This window comes from Nothobranchius furzeri, chromosome 2 (assembly GCF_043380555.1).
Source record: "Nothobranchius furzeri strain GRZ-AD chromosome 2, NfurGRZ-RIMD1, whole genome shotgun sequence".
In the NCBI taxonomy this organism is placed as follows: Eukaryota; Metazoa; Chordata; class Actinopteri; order Cyprinodontiformes; family Nothobranchiidae; genus Nothobranchius; species Nothobranchius furzeri.
The window spans coordinates 99,922,229-99,941,969 of NC_091742.1; the positions used below are offsets into that span (position 1 = coordinate 99,922,229).

General features: G+C 44.4%; 1 protein-coding gene across 3 annotated transcripts; it reads left to right on the top strand.

The window, feature by feature from the left end:
* The first annotated feature begins 123 nt into the window (after positions 1 to 123).
* Positions 124 to 17,861, top strand: LOC129152268 (zinc finger protein 665). Of its 3 annotated transcripts, none has more exons than XM_070548510.1 (4): positions 124 to 474; positions 6,285 to 6,380; positions 6,468 to 6,550; positions 15,518 to 17,861. In XM_070548510.1, exon 4 carries the CDS (start codon positions 15,739 to 15,741, stop codon positions 17,695 to 17,697), a length of 1,959 nt encoding a protein of 652 aa, XP_070404611.1. In that variant the 5' UTR covers positions 124 to 474; positions 6,285 to 6,380; positions 6,468 to 6,550; positions 15,518 to 15,738; the 3' UTR covers positions 17,698 to 17,861. The 3 variants fall into 3 exon arrangements, with proteins under 3 accessions (XP_070404611.1, XP_070404610.1, XP_070404612.1); XM_070548509.1 differs by having other exon boundaries at positions 6,476 to 6,550; XM_070548511.1 differs by lacking the exon at positions 124 to 474 and having other exon boundaries at positions 6,476 to 6,550; positions 15,518 to 15,602; positions 15,682 to 17,861.
* The last annotated feature ends 1,880 nt before the right edge of the window (positions 17,862 to 19,741 follow it).

Genomic DNA, 19,741 nt, shown 5'->3' on the forward strand with positions numbered 1-19,741 from the left:
TTTCCAATGTGTGGTGGTCGGGTGGACTTGGGTTTGGGTGAGAGGCGTGCAGGCACGTGGGGGGGGGGGGGGGGGGCACATGGGCACTCTCGCCTTGGGCGCCAAATTACCTAGAGCCGGCCCTGCGGGTTGCGATTTGTTGTGGTTGGACTTTTATGTTGAAGAGCTGTTCTTGGCCGGCTGTGTGCAGAGTTCCGGTTCGGTTGTTTAGAAGAAAACGAGCTAGTGTGATCGGAGATCGTTAACGGTGTTTCTGCTGGAGTTAAGACGTGGGCTGCGGCCAACAGTAACCCGGAATAAAGATCCGAAACGGAAACAACAAGTTGGAGTCATTAGCATCTCTTAGAAAAGGCAAAAGTGTGTTTTATAGGTGTGGTGGCTTTTGTTGAGCCGTGGCGGTGCGACACGAACTAGTTTAGCCCAGCAGAAAGGCCCCGCGGCTGGCTGGACCCAGCTCGACACAGCAGCAGAGCGGTAAGCTTCATATCACTCTAAAATGTCGGCTAACTTTACTGTACACGTTCATTTACGGGCATTAGCAGCGTGCTAGCATTAGCATCCCACCTGCTAACGCTAGCACAACATGCTAGTAAAGTTAGCACCCAGATTAATGTGGATTCGGACGATTTTCGTGGAATAAATCGTGATCTGGGAATTGTGATGAACGCCTTTTTACACCAGATGATAACCTTCCACTGACTGTAGCAGCAGAGCGCCTGTGTGTGTTACTCCGTGAGTGTGATGTGATGTTAGCATCCAGTAAATAAACCCCACATCAGCTAAAGAGCAGCGCGACTAAACGAGGCTGAAGTTAACCTCCGATTCGGGAAACGGCTAAAGGGCCGTTACACACAATTTTTCTCTACTCTGACCTTATTTAATCTCCTCTTCCTCAAAAACTACAACACCCACACTATTCAGACCTGTTCTAGAATATTCTACTATAAAAGCAGATCAAATTAAACAGTATAGGATTTGTGGTCCTTTCCCTGATTTGTGAAACTTCAACAAAGCCTGATTTATGGGGGTTTTCAGCATCTGGCCAACGATGGAACAGCTGTAGCTCAAAAACTACAACAGACACTCTGTTAAACCTGTTCTAGATTATTCTACAATAGCAGATTGCATACAACCCTGTTTTGGATTTGTGAAACTAGGGCTGCACGATATTAGGAAAACCTGCGATATTCGATAACAGTGCTTAATATTGCGATATCGATATTACTCACGATAAATGAACAAATACTAAAGTATGCAGTGTTGATGTTGTCTGGCGTGTGACGTCTGCTCTGGGTTCAAAGCAAACAAAAACTAATGCATGAATTCCATTACAACATAACATTTTTATTGCAAACATATGCAGCTGCACCTGCTACTGTATTAGCAGCTGCACCTGCTACTGTATTAGCAGCTGCACCCGCTACTGTATTAGCAGCTGCACCTGCTACTGTATTAGCAGCTGCACCCGCTACCGTATTAGCAGCTGCACCTGCTACTGTATTAGCAGCTGCACCCGCTACTGTATTAGCAGCTGCACCTGCTAATGTATTAGCAGCTGCTCCCGCTACCGTATTAGCAGCTGCACCTGCTACTGTATTAGCAGCTGCACCCGCTACTGTATTAGCAGCTGCACCTGCTACTGTATTAGCAGCTGCACCCGCTACCGTATTAGCAGCTGCACCTGCTACTGTATTAGCAGCTGCACCCGCTACTGTATTAGCAGCTGCACCTGCTAATGTATTAGCAGCTGCACCTAATACAGTATTAGCAGCTGCACCTAATACAGTATTAGCAGCTGCACCTGCTACCGTGTTAGCAGCTGTGCCTGCTAATGTATTAGCAGCTGCACCCGCTACTGTATTAGCAGCTGCACCTGCTACCGTGTTAGCAGCTGCGCCTGCTAATGTATTAGCAGCTGCACCTGCTACCGTATTAGCAGCTGTACCTGCTATCGTATTAGCAGCTGCACCTAATACAGTATTAGCAGCTGCACCTGCTACTGTATTAGCAGCTGCACCTGCTACCGTGTTAGCAGCTGCACCTGCTACCGTGTTAGCAGCTGCACCCGCTACTGTATTAGCAGCTGCACCTGCTACTGTATTAGCAGCTGCACCCGCTACCGTATTAGCAGCTGCACCTGCTACTGTATTAGCAGCTGCACCCGCTACTGTATTAGCAGCTGCACCTGCTAATGTATTAGCAGCTGCACCTAATACAGTATTAGCAGCTGCACCTGCTACTGTATTAGCAGCTGCACCTGCTACCGTGTTAGCAGCTGCGCCTGCTAATGTATTAGCAGCTGCGCCCGCTACTGTATTAGCAGCTGCACCTGCTACCGTGTTAGCAGCTGCGCCTGCTAATGTATTAGCAGCTGCACCTGCTACCGTATTAGCAGCTGTACCTGCTATCGTATTAGCAGCTGCACCTGCTACCGTATTAGCAGCTGCACCTGCTACCGTATTAGCAGCTGCACCTGTTACCGTATTAGCAGCTGCACCCGCTACTGTATTAGCAGCTGCACCTGCTACCGTGTTAGCAGCTGCACCTGCTACCGTGTTAGCAGCTGCACCTGCTACCGTGTTAGCAGCTGCACCTGCTACCGTATTAGCAGCTGCACCTGCTACTGTATTAGCAGCTGCACCCGCTACTGTATTAGCAGCTGCACCTGCTACCGTGTTAGCAGCTGCACCTGCTACTGTATTAGCAGCTGCACCTGCTACCGTGTTAGCAGCTGCACCTGCTACTGTATTAGCAGCTGCACCCGCTACTGTATTAGCAGCTGCACCTGCTACCGTGTTAGCAGCTGTACCTGCTACTGTATTAGCAGCTGCACCCGCTACTGTATTAGCAGCTGTACCTGCTACTGTATTAGCAGCTGTACCTGCTACTGTATTAGCAGCTGCACCTGCTACTGTATTAGCAGCTGTACCTGCTACTGTATTAGCAGCTGCACCTGCTACTGTATTAGCAGCTGTACCTGCTACCGTATTAGCAGCTGTACCTGCTACCGTATTAGCATCTGTACCTGCTACCGTATTAGCAGCTGCACCTGCTACCGTGTTAGCAGCTGCACCTGCTACCGTGTTAGCAGCTGCACCTGCTACTGTATTAGCAGCTGCACCCGCTACTGTATTAGCAGCTGTACCTGCTACTGTATTAGCAGCTGCACCTGCTACTGTATTAGCAGCTGCACCTGCTACCGTATTAGCAGCTGTACCTGCTACTGTATTAGCAGCTGCACCTGCTACTGTATTAGCAGCTGCACCTGCTACCGTGTTAGCAGCTGCACCTGCTACTGTATTAGCAGCTGTACCTGCTACTGTATTAGCAGCTGCACCTGCTACCGTATTAGCAGCTGCACCTGCTACTGTATTAGCAGCTGCACCCGCTACTGTATTAGCAGCTGTACCTGCTACTGTATTAGCAGCTGCACCTGCTACCGTATTAGCAGCTGCACCTGCTACTGTATTAGCAGCTGCACCCGCTACTGTATTAGCAGCTGTACCTGCTACTGTATTAGCAGCTGTACCTGCTACTGTATTAGCAGCTGCACCTGCTACCGTGTTAGCAGCTGCACCCACTACTGTATTAGCAGCTGTACCTGCTACTGTATTAGCAGCTGTACCTGCTACTGTATTAGCAGCTGCACCTGCTACCGTATTAGCAGCTGCACCTGCTACTGTATTAGCAGCTGCACCCGCTACCGTATTAGCAGCTGTACCTGCTACTGTATTAGCAGCTGCACCCGCTACTGTATTAGCAGCTGCACCCGCTACTGTATTAGCAGCTGCACCCGCTACTGTATTAGCAGCTGTACCCGCTACTGTATTAGCAGCTGCACCTGCTACCGTATTAGCAGCTGCACCTGCTACTGTATTAGCAGCTGCACCCGCTACTGTATTAGAGGCTGCACCTGCTACTGTATTAGCAGCTGTGCCTGCTACTGTATTAGCAGCTGCACCCGCTACCGTATTAGCAGCTGTGCCTGCTACTGTATTAGCAGCTGCACCCGCTACTGTATTAGCAGCTGCACCTGCTACTGTATTAGCAGCTGTACCTGCTACTGTATTAGCAGCTGCACCTGCTACCGTATTAGCAGCTGCACCTGCTACTGTATTAGCAGCTGCACCTGCTACTGTATTAGCAGCTGCACCCACTACTGTATTAGCAGCTGTACCTGCTACTGTATTAGCAGCTGTACATGCTACCGTATTAGCAGCTGCACCTGCTACCGTATTAGCAGCTGCACCTGCTACCGTATTAGCAGCTGCACCTGCTACCGTATTAGCAGCTGCACCCGCTACTGTATTAGCAGCTGTACCTGCTACTGTATTAGCAGCTGCACCCGCTACTGTATTAGCAGCTGTACCTGCTACTGTATTAGCAGCTGCACCTGCTACCGTATTAGCAGCTGCACCTTCTACCGTATTAGCAGCTGCACCCGCTACTGTATTAGCAGCTGCTCCCGCTACTGTATTAGCAGCTGCACCCGCTACTGTATTAGCAGCTGTACCTGCTACTGTATTAGCAGCTGCACCTGCTACCGTATTAGCAGCTGCGCCCGCTACTGTATTAGCAGCTGCACCTGCTACTGTATTAGCAGCTGCACCTGCTACTGTATTAGCAGCTGTGCCTGCTACTGCATTAGCAGCAAAACAACAAACTGCATGCATGCAGTTTCTCAGTGACTTTAAAACATCACCTCCACCATAAAACTTTCTCTGATGCTCCAAATACAGAAAAACATCCCTTACCAGGGTTTTTAGAATAAATAAAAACATCATAAAATAAGTTTAAATGTTAAATAATAGTTAACATCACTTAAAAGCAACAGCAAATTCCCTCATTGCTACTGAACATGTTCTCCACTTATGTGGTTATGATATGAGGCTGTTGCTGTAATTGGGAAGTGAACTGTGCTGGGCCAAACTAGGAGAATATTAAGATTTTCTGAGGGAAAGAGAAAAACAATTGTCTACCTTTCAGAAGAGGAACTGGCAAAAAACTACATGTAAAATATGTGAAAACGTTTGTTTTTAACCCCAAATTGAACAAGTTTACCTAGATCTTATTCATCATTATATATATATATATTTTTTCATTTCCATTTAATAATCGTTCAGCTGCTGTTTTGTACAGATATTTTTATTTCTTCATACATTCTTATACATTTACATACTGTGTATTTTGTTGTACAGTTACTTTATTCTCAACTACAACTTATATATATTTTATCTTATTCCTTCCCAGCTAAATTTAGCTTTTATTCTAATTTGTATTGTATTGTGTATTTTGTTGTAAAGCTATTCTATTATTCAACTTTAATTCAGATATAATTTACTTTACTCTTTCCCAGTTAAATTGACCCTTCATTTTAATGCGTGGTGTACAGTTTATTTTTATTTTCAACTCTTAGGTCACGAGCAGTTGTGTAAGGCATTTCACTGCATTTTGTACTGTGTATGAATGTGTATGTGACAAATAAAAATTGAATTTGAATTTAAAAAGCAGCTCCGATGATGAAACTGCAACTATGATTCTGATAACAAGCTAACAAAGTGAACTAGCTCCTCTAAGATAAGCGGCTAGCAGAGCTTCTGACTGACAGTTTATGTGCAGCAGCAAATCAACTATCCTGATTAACAAGGTTATAAAAGCTCATGAATGAAAAATCACTTTGATGTGTGGGGGAACTTTTCCAGGCCCTCTTTAGCAGGGTGGGACTGGGAGGAGAGTGCTGTAGCCTTTTAGCTGGAAGCTAACCGGAGCCTGGGGCTAACACTAGCGACATGAAGGTGGGTTGGTTCACCGGCACGTGTCGGAGTCAGCCCGGTAAAAATGATTAACGACACCGAGCGGAGTCATGTTCACGTTTGAAAGCAGCAAAGAGTCCAGTAACATCAGCACAAAGTGTGTTTGATAACAGAGCTGTTCTCAGGCTGGGTCTTCCCTAAGGGGAAGGATCCATTTTATGGAGTTGCTTGCTGGTCAGCCAAAAACTGCTGAGTCACTCAGAAACTATGGGTTCCTGTTGCCGGGCAGATTATTCCACCAACCCCCACAGAGACAAATTACATGTCTTATCAGCATACCAGAGCTGGGCTGAAAGGACAACGCCCTGAGACTTACTTTAACACATGATTACTTAAAAAGAACATTTAAGACAGGAAAATACATTAAAGCTTTAACTCTCACCGACACTCGTCTGCATGAGCGTCAGAAATCTGATCAAATCAGCTGTAAAATAATGAAAACAACAGTAAAAAGGCTCCTTTGCTTTTTAGAGTCCACATCCAGAAGGCTGGAGCCGTGTTTCACTGACAGGCTGTCAGGCTAACGCCCTGATGAGCTCAGCTGGGACAAACTGGTCTGATGTTTAGGTAAGTGAAGATCTGCTTCTCCAAGGCCTTGAGATGCTAGTAAAAATAATGTAGCCAGTGCTAATGTTACTTTTCTTCTCCTCTGAGGAACACAGAACGCTCAGATGTTGGAGCTTCACGTCACCTACTGAGGAGCACCAGTAAAGAGACGGCGTCTGGACCAGACCAAAGTGAGTGATGACACTTTAGCCCTACACCTCAGCCTCTAGGAGCCACCCTCATCATCATTAACTCATTCACTGCCATTGGCGACAAAAGTTGTCATTTTAAAAGGAACCCAGGTTACAAAACTCTGTGCTTCTTAAAAGATAAATGTTAGTATCAGTTATATTAAAATGGTGTAAAAACCTTCTTGATGTCTTAATCTTTATAAAATTAGTAAAAATGGTTTAACTCGTAGGTCGCCATTGTTGTTAGCATCGCACTGCACTCTGGGTAGTGACGTCATATGGTTGTACCTCGGTTGCACCGGCGGCTTTGGGACCCTGTAGTGACTGTTGAGCGACATCAACACGTCATCTGTTCAGCCTTTTCACTTTGAACCAGAGCGAAACATTAATGATGACATCACTGACCATGTGTCACAACACGAGCATCAACATGAAGAGCAAGAAGGGCGGGATGAAGCGAGAGCAGGACAGAACCGGTGGCGCGTGTGCGGCAAATGCGTCTCCGTGGTAACCGAGAGGGAGAGAGCTCACATTTGTGTCAGCAGAAGTTCTCTGTAAGCTATCGTGTGATCAGATTTATTCAGTGATGAATGATTTAGGAGAATTTTAGCATCCAGAGCTGTCGTGTGCTTCATAGATGATTAGGATGTTCAGTGTGTTAGCAGAGTTTCGTTTACCCAGCGGTTGGTCCAAGACTCCAAAATGAATCTCCAGGATTAAAAAGGAGGAAATAAATCCATATATAGAGCGTCTGTTTCACGGGCCTTCACTGGTGGTAGCACACACTGATTGCAGCCACTAAACACCAATGCTCCCTTTTATTGGTCACTTTATGGGGTCAAAGTTTAACTTCCTCTACAGGTACTTTTCAGTATAAAAGCATACATGTATATACACACACATTCTTATCTACATATTTACACAGATGCATAACATAACAGAGCATAACAGAGCACATTAGACTGATGCTTAACACAGTGAAACCACTTTAATCGTTGTTGCAGATATTATATATGTGGACAACACTGAGTTGCTGTTCTTACTGCTTGTTTTACTGACGGGAGAGCTGAACGTTCAGCTTCATCCGTGATGAGTGGCGTGTCCGATGGTTGGCTGAACGTGACAGAAGCAGCCGGAGCGGGTTATGGGCTCAGGACAGCGACCCCCCCCCCGTCTCCTACACATCTGTGGTCCCTCACACTCTCTATTGGACGCTCCTATAGAGAAACCTTACATAAACAAGTGCGTGTACACACACAGGTGCTCTCAAAAGTTTGGGCTTGGGCACGTTCAACACAGGTCTTAAGGCTGTCGTTGCCACTAAATGCACTGTGATTTATTATCGTGTGATTGTTCAGTTAAACAATGTTGATTTTATATTTCATCATCAGGTTGACGCAGTGATAGCTTGCTCCTGATGTATTGTTCAGGGTGTCCTTTTTTTTTTTAAATCTTTTCTCTTTCTGCAGGTCTAGAAGCAGACTCTAGTTCATTATTGTTTATTTTTGTGGAACCTCCCACCCCCTTCCCCCCATCTCCCCGCCTCTTGTCTTTTCCTTTCTCTTTCACCTCTGACTCCGTGTCTGGTCGGAATTACAAAGCATTCAACAACAATAACAATAAAGTTTTAAGTATCAGGCGTGACATTAAAAGCAGACGCTTTGATGCTCCACCTGAGAGTAAATCTGTAAGGCTTGTTACCAGCATTCAGACATCAATTCTGTTTGCTTCACAGCCAGACAGGACACGGGGAAGAAAAAGAGAGACGAAATGAATACACACCCAAGCATCGTTCACAGGATCTCTCAGGGAACATCCGTTCTCTGAGGGTTTTTATTAGCAAGCACACACAACACATCACATCACACTCCTAAACTGCTCCGTAGAGATTCAGGTGGAAAGCTGTTTAACGTAGGGAGTAAAAACAATACCACAACTCCCTCAAACAAAACCAGGTGCATTCAGTCAACATGCTGTTTCCCATGGGAGTATAACTGATAACGCAGACCAGCGTGGTCTGAGGAAGGTGGTTGTCCTCCCTGTTGGACGGGGAAGAAGAAGAAGAAAATATCATTTCTATAGCGCCTCTCAAGATAAAAATCACGAAGGTCATACAAAAGCCAGCCTGAACAAGTGAGTCTTCAGCTGTGTTTTAAAGGAGACCACTGATGTCAGGCTCAGGGGGAGAGAGTTTCAGAGTCTCGGGGCCACAGCAGCAGACAATCTGTCACCTTTGACCTTTAGCCTGGTGCTGCACAACCAGTAGGCTTTGATCACTGGACCTCAGACACCTGCTGGGGGTGTAGGGACTAAGAAGATCACCAATGTAAGATGGTGCTTGTCCATGTAAGGCCCTATAGACCAGAACCAGGATCTTGAAATGAACCCTGAAGTTGACTGGCAGCCAGTGAAGCTGGAGGAGAAGCGGGGTGATGTGGGTGTGTTTGGAGGACTTGGTCAGAAGCCGAGCACAGGCGTTCTGAACCACCTGTAGACGGTTCAGGGAGGTTCTGCTCAGACACGTGAAAAGAGAGTTACAGTAGTCTAAGCGTGAGGAGATGAAGGTGTGGAGAACTGTCTCAAGTTCAGAGCGGGACAGAATGGGACTCAGCTTAGCAACGTTCCTGAGATGGAAGAAGGAAGAGCGAACAAGAGAACTGGCATGAGAATCCAGGGTGAGAGCTGGGTCAAAGGTCACGCCAAGATTCCTGACAGAAGGTTTGGTGTGAGAAGCAAGCTGACCAAGAGAGTCTCTGACTTTGGGAACCAGCTTGTCTGGGGCACAGATGAGGATCTCAGTCTTATCTTCATTCAGCTGAAGAAAGCTCCCACCATCCAGGTTTTGATAGAGTCTAAGCAGGTGTGTAACAGCTGCAGCTTAGACATCTCATGGGGCTTAAAGGAGATGTACAGTTGGATGTCATCTGCATAAAGATGGTAGGAGATTCCTTTGAAGGAGCTCAGGATGTGCTGAAGAGGAAGCAGATAGAGGAGGAAGAGCAGAGGCCCCAGCACAGAACCTTGTGGGACACCAGGGTTTCCCTTACATAGGCGTAGCCGTGGCGGGCCGCCACGGCTGGATTCCCACTGCCACGCCTACAAGATCCCAAGTTTTTATTTTTTGTGCTGTTTCCCGAAGAAGTAGCGGGAACTACCATGTTGTCGCTTGTGATCTCAGCCGGCAGGCAGCAAGGAGGAGCAGGCAGGGCAAGGTGCAGTTACAGCATAAGTTACTGAGTTTAAAATTAGAAAGGTAGCAGTGGATATAATGCTTTGTGGTTTACATGTTTCAGCAGCATTAAGATAAACGAGTGTTGACGATCTTGACAGGTTCTCCTCCCCCCACCAGGCTAATCATCACTTATTCATGTAAAATTTATTTTGCAGTTTTGAAGAAATTTGGTTTTGGTGATAAATTCACTTCTTGGATTCAGCTTCTTTATTCATCCCCTAAAGCCAGTGTTCACACTAATGATGTTTATTCTGATTATTTTGCGCTGGGTCGTGGTTGCCGTCAAGGTTGCCCTTTGTCACCTTTACTCTTTGCCATTGCCATCGAGCCGCTGTCCATTACATTAAGATCTTCTTCTGTATTCAAGGGAATCCCCCGTAATGGAATTACACATAAAGTATCATTGTATGCGGATGACTTGTTATTATATATGACTGACCCTGCTCGCTCCATTCCTGCTGTTTTAAGTATTCTGGAGAACTTCAGCTTGTTTTCAGGTTATAAATTAAATTTAGGGAAAAGTGAGAGTTTTCCTGTTAATACGGCAGCACGTCAACTCCAACAGTCCGATCTACCCTTTCGTCTTAGTCCCTCTGGGTTTAAGTACTTAGGGGTTAACGTGACTCGCTCTCTATCTGGCCTTAAATCAGCAAATTTGTCTCCTCTTTTATCTAGGATCACATCTGATATTCAAAGATGGGGTAATCTCCCGCTTTCTTTAATCGGTAAGATTAATGTCGTTAAAATGAATATCCTACCAAAATTTTTATTTTTATTTCACTCAATTCCCTTATTTTTGCCTAAACATTTCTTTGCTTCACTGGACAAGATTATTGGTTCTTTTATTTGGGGAGGGAAGCCGCCTAGGGTTTCTAAAACGTTGCTGCAGCAATGCAGATTTAGTGGAGGACTTGCATTACCTAATTTTCTAGCTTATTACTGGGCCGCTCACATTCAAAAACTCTGCTACTGGCTAAAATCTTCTGGTTCCTCGTGGTGTAAATTGGAGCTATTATCATGTAAGGGCTCCTCTTTACCAGCTTTGCTCTATTCCTCTTTACCCGTAAAACCCTCTTTGTATACTGATAATCCGGTGGTTCTTAACACACTCAAAATCTGGTTTCAGTTTAGACGACACAATAATTTTGTAATGCCATCCTCTTCGGGTCCTCTAACCAACAATCATTTGTTTCCCCCTTCACTTTTGGACACGACATTCTCAGTGTGGTGTGACAAGGGTATAGGACAGTTTAAACATTTATATGTAGTTGGTGTGTTCGATAGTTTTCCCAATTTGTCTTCTCGTTATAATCTCCCTATTACCCATTTGTTTCGCTATTTTCAAATTCGAAATTTTGTTGCCAAGTGTTTCCCGAATTTCCCCTTTTTACCTCCAGAACAGCGGTGGGAAACTATGTTAAATTTTATTCCTCATCACAGAGGAACCATTTCGAAACTTTATGATGCTATTCTGTCTCTTACTAACCACTCTAAGGTTAAGCTTAGGGGTATATGGGAAGGAGAACTAGGAATTGGAATACATGAGGAGTCTTGGGAACAGGCTATAGCAAGGGTACGATCTTCCACCTCCTGCGCTCGTCTTGGACTTATCCAATTTAAGGTCATTCATAGGGTGCATTTCTCTAAGTCTAGACTTTCTGAACTGTATCCGGAAGTGGAAAATAAATGTGATAAATGCCAGGGTTCTCCTTGTCACCTTAGCCACATGTTTTTTTTGTGTCCTGAGCTACAACGTTTCTGGACAGGGTATTTTGCTATTATGTCAACTGTTCTTGGCGTAACTCTTCATCCTTGTCCTCTGATTGCGGTATTCGGGATTCCTGACCGCTCACTTATACTGGACTCCACACAAAAGGATATCATTGCCTTCACATCCCTATTAGCGAGACGTTTGATATTGTTACATTGGAAGTCTGCTAAGTGTCCTACTGTTTCCCAGTGGCTTAAAGATGTCATGTTTTTTTTAAAACTTGAAAAAATTAAATATACGCTGAGTTTTTTTCATAAGTGGCAACCCTTTATCTCTTATTTTACTAGTTTAGAGGTATTACCTGTTTAATTGTACTTCTGTTATTGTTATATTCCGGTAATATGTTTGACGGTTGTGTTGATCTGTGTGGGACGGGGACGGGGGGGTGGGGGGGGGGTGTTTGGTATGGTTTTTTTTTTGTCTAATTGTCTTGTCCCCCTTCTTTTTTTTTGTTGTTGTTGTTGTTCTGTCTGATTGTTGTTATTCACCTAGAAAAAATGAAGAAAGGTTAATTGTATTTTGGTAATTGCAAGTAGTGTTGTTTTCTTTTTTCAATAAAAATATAATTAAAAAAAAAATTCATGTAAAATTTATTTATTTTTTCATGTCTGACTTTAACCGCATCTAATACTGTATTACGGCGTGAGCGCAACAGCGACAACTTAAGATCGATGTGTGAGCAGCCTGAGAGGTCGGGTGTTTTCATCGGAACCCTTAAAACCTCCAGCAGGCTACGCTGCACTATTGACGTGTTAGCGCGCGGCGCTAACAACTTAGCGACGTGACATGTCCCGGAGAAAGCGTAAAAACACGTTGGACGCTCTTCTGAAGCGGGAAAATAACACCGCTTCTTAAGCAGAGCACGACGTCGCCTCGGCTCGTTCACCCTCTGCCGAGCCGGACTGAGCTCGATAACATTGACCCAGCACAGCCACTGGGTCGATGGAGCTGCCCCGTGACTGCCTGATGGAAAACCAGCGGGTTTCATCAGACTCGTAAAGTTTCTTGTTTTTGCTGGGGACCCCCTGTATTTTACCGCTCCCTCCTGCAGTCTTCTAGCTTAGTGAACTAGACCAAATTCTTGCTTTGCAAATTTTGGTCTAGGCACGCTCCATTAGAGCCTCCGCAGCTCCTACCAGGACTCTGGCTAGCCAATCACAGCTCTCTAGAGGGGTTTCAAACACATAAAGAGCTGTGATTGGTCCATAATGGTGGGCCAATCATAGTGCTCTATCTGCTTAGTGAACAAATCAGAGCTTTATCCGCTTTGTGGGCCAATCAGGGCACTCTATATGCCTGGTGGGTGGGATGATGCAACAGAGTGAAACAAGAGTATGTCACATTCATTGTCCAGTGGAATGCGGAGATCATTTGAAAGACAACAGTAGAACCCGCCCCACAACCGAGAGCCGTCAATGGAGCGTGGCCAGACTAAATAATACATTTATTTAGTCTGGCTTTCCAGGCTAGCAGTCTTCCCCTATTAACATTTAAAATGATTCTGTAAATCCGTGTATCAATAGAAACAATCTCTGCCTCTGCCAGCTGCAGTAAATGTAGTTTCCATATAATAAATAAGAGGTGCATTCATCTGTGTATCTCCTTTGATCCGCATTAGTGATATTCTCAGCACCAGAACAGTGAAGCAAAGAAACATTCCTGAGTTTGTTAGTAATTTTATTTATTAGGTGCATCTGACCTGTTCTATTTTTCTCTGAAATGAGATCAAATCAGTGCTTCTATGGGTTGTCTCCACTCTGCACTGGAAACTTTTACTTTATTTAGAGACGTGTCATAATTTCTCCCCAAGGCCCCCCCCACCCCCCCACCGGCCCCACCGCCACAGCTGGAAAAATTCCTAGGGGAAACACTGGACACCATGGGTAAGGGAGGTGGTGGAGGCTGAAGGAGAGATGCTAGATCTAACCTTATTGACTTTGTCCACAAAGAAAGACAGAAAGTTCTCACAGTCTGCAACAGAGTGGATGGAGGCTGTAGGAGAGGCAGGAGAGACGGTGCTGCTGATGGTGTTAAACAGCACCTTGGGGTTCCCTTTGCTCTGGGACACCAGGTTGGAGAAATAGGAAACCCTAGCGTCTCTGACTGCAGAGTAAAGCCGGGCGTACACTGTGCGACTTTTTCACTTTTTTGAGCCGATTTTCCAGTCGTGCGAGAATCCACGACATCGAGGCGAGTTTTGTGCCGAGCGTCGTGTCGTGTACCGGGGGTTACGAGAGGCGATTAACACCACGTGACCAGCCGCCGATCAGCAGTCGTGAGGTCGCAGGGACTTCTGGTGTGTTTAATATTTCGCTCGTCCCTCGTGAGGGTATCGCACTGTTGAAGCGGCGCTGCGAGCAGCTGCGACCCAAAAAAGTATCAGAACCGCTCACGGCGCATGCGCGCGCAATCCTGCATCAACGCCGGTCGCTCGCTATTTCCCTAATAACACACGTTGTTCGTTTTTGTTTCTACACGTTTTTTTACTCACAGAGATTGTCAAGAAAGTGTGTTTGTCGTGTTCATGTCAAATTAAACTGATCACAAAACACAGATTTACTTTCTTATTTCGTTTTACTCATCCAACCCCCATAAATCCCTGTGTGTCCTCCTGCAGCACTCCCGAAGGACAACAGGCAAGACAAGACAAAAAAGTCTGACGTGTTGAGTAAAAACTGCTATTTTTAGCATATTTTAGGGCCGACGTGTTGCTACCAGACGTACAGTGTGAGCACAGGACTCGTGAGATCTGTTCTGCGAGGAAGTCGTACAGTTTGAGCTGAAGCTGAACGCTACGAGTGAAAAAGTCGCACAGTGTACGCCCGGCTTTAAAGGATGTCAGAAGATCCTTTAGGTGCAGCAGATGGACGTGGAGATGGGTTTTCTTCCACAAACGCTCAAATGTTTCTGCATTGGCGCTTCAGGCTGCGAAGGCTGTCATTAAACCAGGGAGTAGTCTCTATCAGTTGCTCTTCTATCAGCTTGAATCAGTCGGCCCATTCTCCTCTGACCGCTAGCTTCAACAAGGCATTTGGCCCACAGGACTGCCGCATACTGGATGTTTTTCCCTTTTCACACCATTCTTTGTCAACCCTAGAAGTGGTTGTGGGTGAAAATCCCAGTAACTGAGCAGATTGTGAAATACTCAGACCGGCCCGTCTGGCACCAACAACCATGCCACGCTCAGATTAGCTTAAATCACCTTTCTTTCCCATTCTGACCTTCAGTTTGGAGTTCAGGAGATGGTGTTGACCAGGACCACGCCCCTAAATGCAGGGTGGTAGAGACGTATGGAGACGGTCGTTCTGAGACATGAGACTGTGTGTTTTTGGTGAACATTAATGCAGGAGTGTGTAAAACAGCTCATGTTTAATTAAAATAAAATAAAATATTTATTTAACTTGACATGAATTGTAATGCTTGACTGTTGTGCTACAGCCATGGGAGGAACATTTTGGGTCCCAGCCAGATTCTCTGCTTCCCTGCTGCTCTCTCCATCATCATGCTGCTCCTTGCTCTGCCTCTCCACTTGTCTCTCCTTCACTCACCTCCTCCACTTCAGCCTACTTGTCTAATATATTAGCCACATGTTAGATTCCCTTCAGTCACCAATAGGAACGTTGGGAATATCACACGTATCACGGTACAGATCACTCAGAGGGAACTGGGTCACGATAAAGAACAATGAGCATCTTCATCTAACGTTACCTCAACATCTTCCTCGGCTTCCTTCCTCTTCTTCTGAAAATGCGAGCAGAAATGAGTCTCGGTGGGAACATGACCCGACATGAAGCTGTACGCTGTTACCGATCTGGAATTACGCATTAACGACAGACCACATTGACTACGTTACTGTTCACATGTAGCAGCGTGCGTTAGCATGAAGCTGGTTTTCACAGGTCTGAACTAAAAATGCCTTCTTTTAACGTAAGGTTCCTTTCTTCCACCTTTTCTCTCCCTGTAGTTTTCTTTAACTCGTGAGAGCAGCGCACCGCACAGAAGCCGGCTCCTTCGCACACGGGGAAAAACGGCAGTACTGGTTTTTCAAAGTAAAATACATTTTAAAGTTTTGTTATATTTAAATTCATTTTAAACTGTGATAATTCATTCTCTGTAGTTTTGTGTCAGTTTAAGGAAGAAGGAAGAGCTCCTGAAGAACTGAGGCCTCCTTTGAACCAGAAGGACATGGAGCCCCTCAACATGAAGCAGGAAGAGGAGGAGCAGCTTGATGAGATTAAAACTGATGCCACCAACATTTCATTCTCTGCAGTTTCTCATCAGGTTAAGGAAGAAGGAAGAGAAGTTCTGTTGTCACAGTTTGATCAGAACCAACCTAAAGACAGAGATCTTCCAACCAGCAGCACCACTGACCAGATGAAAGCAGAAAGTGGTAGAGAGGACTGTGGAGGAGCAGAAACTACCAGGAATCCAGATCTAAATCTTTATGAATATGATTCTAACTCTTCAGAGACTGAAGTCAGCAATGATGAAGATGATGACCAGGATGGCAACAATTCTGACTCTCAGCTGAAACTCTTGTCAGATTCTGAGCCAAACACCAAAGATGATAACAAAGACTGGAAGGAGAGCAGGTCTTCTAAATCACATGTTAAGGCTGTCAAATCTTTCAGCTGCCCAGAGTGTGGTGAACAGTTTCTCCATGAGCGGTCTCTCCAGAAACACATGAGAGTGACAAGTCCTTCAGGACTGAAGTCTTCAAGCTGTTGTGTTGATAAGAAACGTGTTAGAGTGAAGCAAAATGTAGACTCTAGCAGGAAAGTTCAGACAAAACTAAAATCATTTAGTTGTGACGACTGTGGAAAAAGTTTCAGCTGCATATCATATTTAAACATTCACATGAGAATTCACACTGGACAGAAGCCTTTTGCTTGTGAGCTCTGTGAAAAAAGATTTAGCCAAAAGGGACATTTAGACACACACATGAGAATCCACACTGGACAGAAGCCTTTTACTTGTGAGCTCTGTGGTCAAAGATTTACCCAAAAGACAAGTTTAAACAGACACACGAGAATCCACACAGGACAGAAGCCTTTTACTTGTGAGCTCTGCGGTCAAAGATTTACCCAAAAGACAAGTTTAATCATACACATGAGAGTTCACACAGGAGAGAAGCCTTTTGCTTGTGAGCTATGTGGACAAAGATTTAGTGATAAGTCAAGTTTAAACAAACACATGAGAGTTCACACAGGGGAGAAGCCTTTTGCTTGTGAGCTCTGTGGACAAAGATTTAGTGATGAGTCAAGTTTAAAGAAACACATTATAGTCCATACAGGACAGAAGCCTTTTGCTTGTGAGCTCTGTGGACAAAGATTTAGTCGAAAGGCACATTTAATCCGTCACACGAGAATCCACACAGGACAGAAGCCTTTTGCTTGTGAGCTCTGTGGACAAAGATTTAGTCATAAGACAAGTTTAAACACTCACATGAGAGTCCACACTGGACAGAAGCCTTTTGTTTGTGAGCTCTGTGGACAAAGGTTTAGTGTAAAGTCTAGTTTAAACAAACACGTGAGAGTCCATACAGGACAGAAGCCTTTTGCTTGTAAGCTCTGTGGACAAAGATTTAGTGTAAAGTCAAGTGTAGACACTCACATGAGAGTCCACACTGGACAGAAGCCTTTATCTTGTGAGCTCTGTGGACAAAGATTTAATCAAAAGTCACAATTAAACAGTCACATGAGAGTTCACACAGGGGAGAAGCCTTTTGCTTGTGAGCTCTGTGGACAAAGATTTAATCGAAAGTCACATTTAAACAGTCACATGAGAGTTCACACAGGGGAGAAGCCTTTTGCTTGTGAGCTCTGTGGACAAAGATTTACCCAAAAGGGACAATTAGACCCACACATGAGAGTCCATACAGGACAGAAGCCTTTTGCTTGTGAGCTCTGTGGACAAAGATTTAGAGTAAAGTCACATTTAAACAGACACATGAGAGTTCACACAGGACAGAAGCCTTTTGCTTGTGAGCTCTGTGGACAAAGGTTTACCCTAAAGGGACATTTAGACACACACATGAGAGTCCATACAGGACAGAAGCCTTTTACTTGTGAGCTCTGTGGACAAAGATTTAGTGTAAAGTCAAGTTTAAACAGACACATGAGAGTTCACACAGGACAGAATTAATTTACATTATTAAAATATACATTTTGGGACTTCTAAGGGTGTTGAATAAAATGTGCTACTGATCTGGAAGCTCTTTTAACTAAAATGAAAGGCAGCAGTTTTATTAAATGTTTTGTTTTTGGAGAAGAAGTTCAAAGTGTTTTATTAAATCTCTTTGTTCACTATTCAGTTTGTTGTTCGCTGTTTCTGGAGTTTAAACGTAAATGCTGATGTTTTGCAAAGTGAGAAGGCTCGCCATCAAAGTCACCAGATTAATCCACTCATGTAATTATCTGTCATGCAAATAAACCTGATCAAAAATTAATACCTATATTATCCATATTGTTTGGCATCCAAATACAATTGGAAACTCGGATTCACAGTTAGCAAAAGTATAAATCTGGTTTTCTCAAAAATTGACTTTTTTTGTAACAGTTATTAACCAGAATATGTACAATGAACTGTTTTTAACGTTTTTCAGGTAAAATAGTGCAAACTTATTTGAAATAACAGCATAAGATTTGCTCACCGATTCCAGAGTTCATCTAGCTCCACTGCACGGTGTAGCGGCTCTCCCTCGCACATCTACACATAACATTTTACTTTCTGTAATTACAAATCCAAGTTTCACTGTGACATATAGAAAAAGTTCATGTACAGGTTAGAAGGTTTTACTTTGCTGTTTAACGCTAACAGGGTAAGCATCGGATGGAAAGGTAGCAAAAGCAGGTTAGCTTCATGTGGCGCTCAGCAAACTGGACAAAACCCGCCACTTCCATCGGTCTAGCTGCTTCACTTCACTCCCAAACCAAGGAAGATTCATCCACCGGCAATGGTACCAACTAATCCAGCTTCTTTTTTCCATTCTTTCTGTTTTTGTAATGTCTGAGGTGCAACCTGAGGTGGAAAGAGTACTACAACTTCCTACTTAAAGGTATAGCAATCGATGTTTCTGAATGTCAGGAAAGAACTGCCCTCTCCACGTTGCGCAACACTCTCCCAGCGCCTGTTTACAAGTAGCTGTCGGCCGTAATGTGTAATAAGAGGCTCTTAAAACAGCATGCAGAACGTTAGCTTACCTCTCGAGCAGAAAACCGGCAACGGCGGCGTCTGTGGGGAGCAGACTGGACCGCGTTATCCTCTTCCTGATTTCCATGAAAGTGCGGGGGTGCACAGAGTACGCATGCGCAGGAAGTGAAAACTAACCCAGGATTGGCTTCACCAGAAATTGACATTATTGCGGACCAATGGTTGACGTGATCCACCCGGAAGAAAAACATCGATTGCTATACCTTTAAATACGAGTACCAATACTTTGATAATTTTTTACTCAAGTACAAGTAAAAGTACTTGCCTAAATTTTTACTCAAGTAAATTTAAAAAGTATCTTAAATTAAATATACTCGAAGTAAAAGATACTTGGTTACATTTTTGTCAGTGTAAGGATGGCTACATCTAAGTAGTGAAAAATCACAACGCCAGTTCACAACACGCTTGTGTGCATGCTCACACACACACACACACACACACACAGTTTGATGGAGGGATTTTTATCCAATCATTGAGAAATGGACGTGCACATTGATTGGACGAGGTTCTTCTAGGATTGTGATTAAAATTATTCTTTATTTTGAAAAAAATTATATATTTTAGACACCATCAGTGTGTGAGGTATCTCAATGTTCTCATGACTAAACTCTAACATGAGACTGTGCTCTAACCCGTCACATAACAAGCTAAATGAAAGTCAGACATGTCAGATGGAGCGTATGACAGCTGCTAACGTCGGCCCTGGCCTACTTTACCTCTACATTACAGTTCCTTTATCCATGTCCATCCTAGAGCTCCTCTCTGACCTTCATGCTTATTTAGAGCAGCTGATTTTTAAAGTTAGCAGAGTTCATCCTTGGTAGTGGGTTCACTCACTCATTTAACCCTTCACCACTGAAATCAGTTTGTTCATCCCAATCCTCCTAAATAATCCTCTGTAGCGTGGTTAACTACATACTAGGATTTAACACTGTTTGCTTCAGTTTGGTTAGATCCTGAGAAAAGATCGGACATT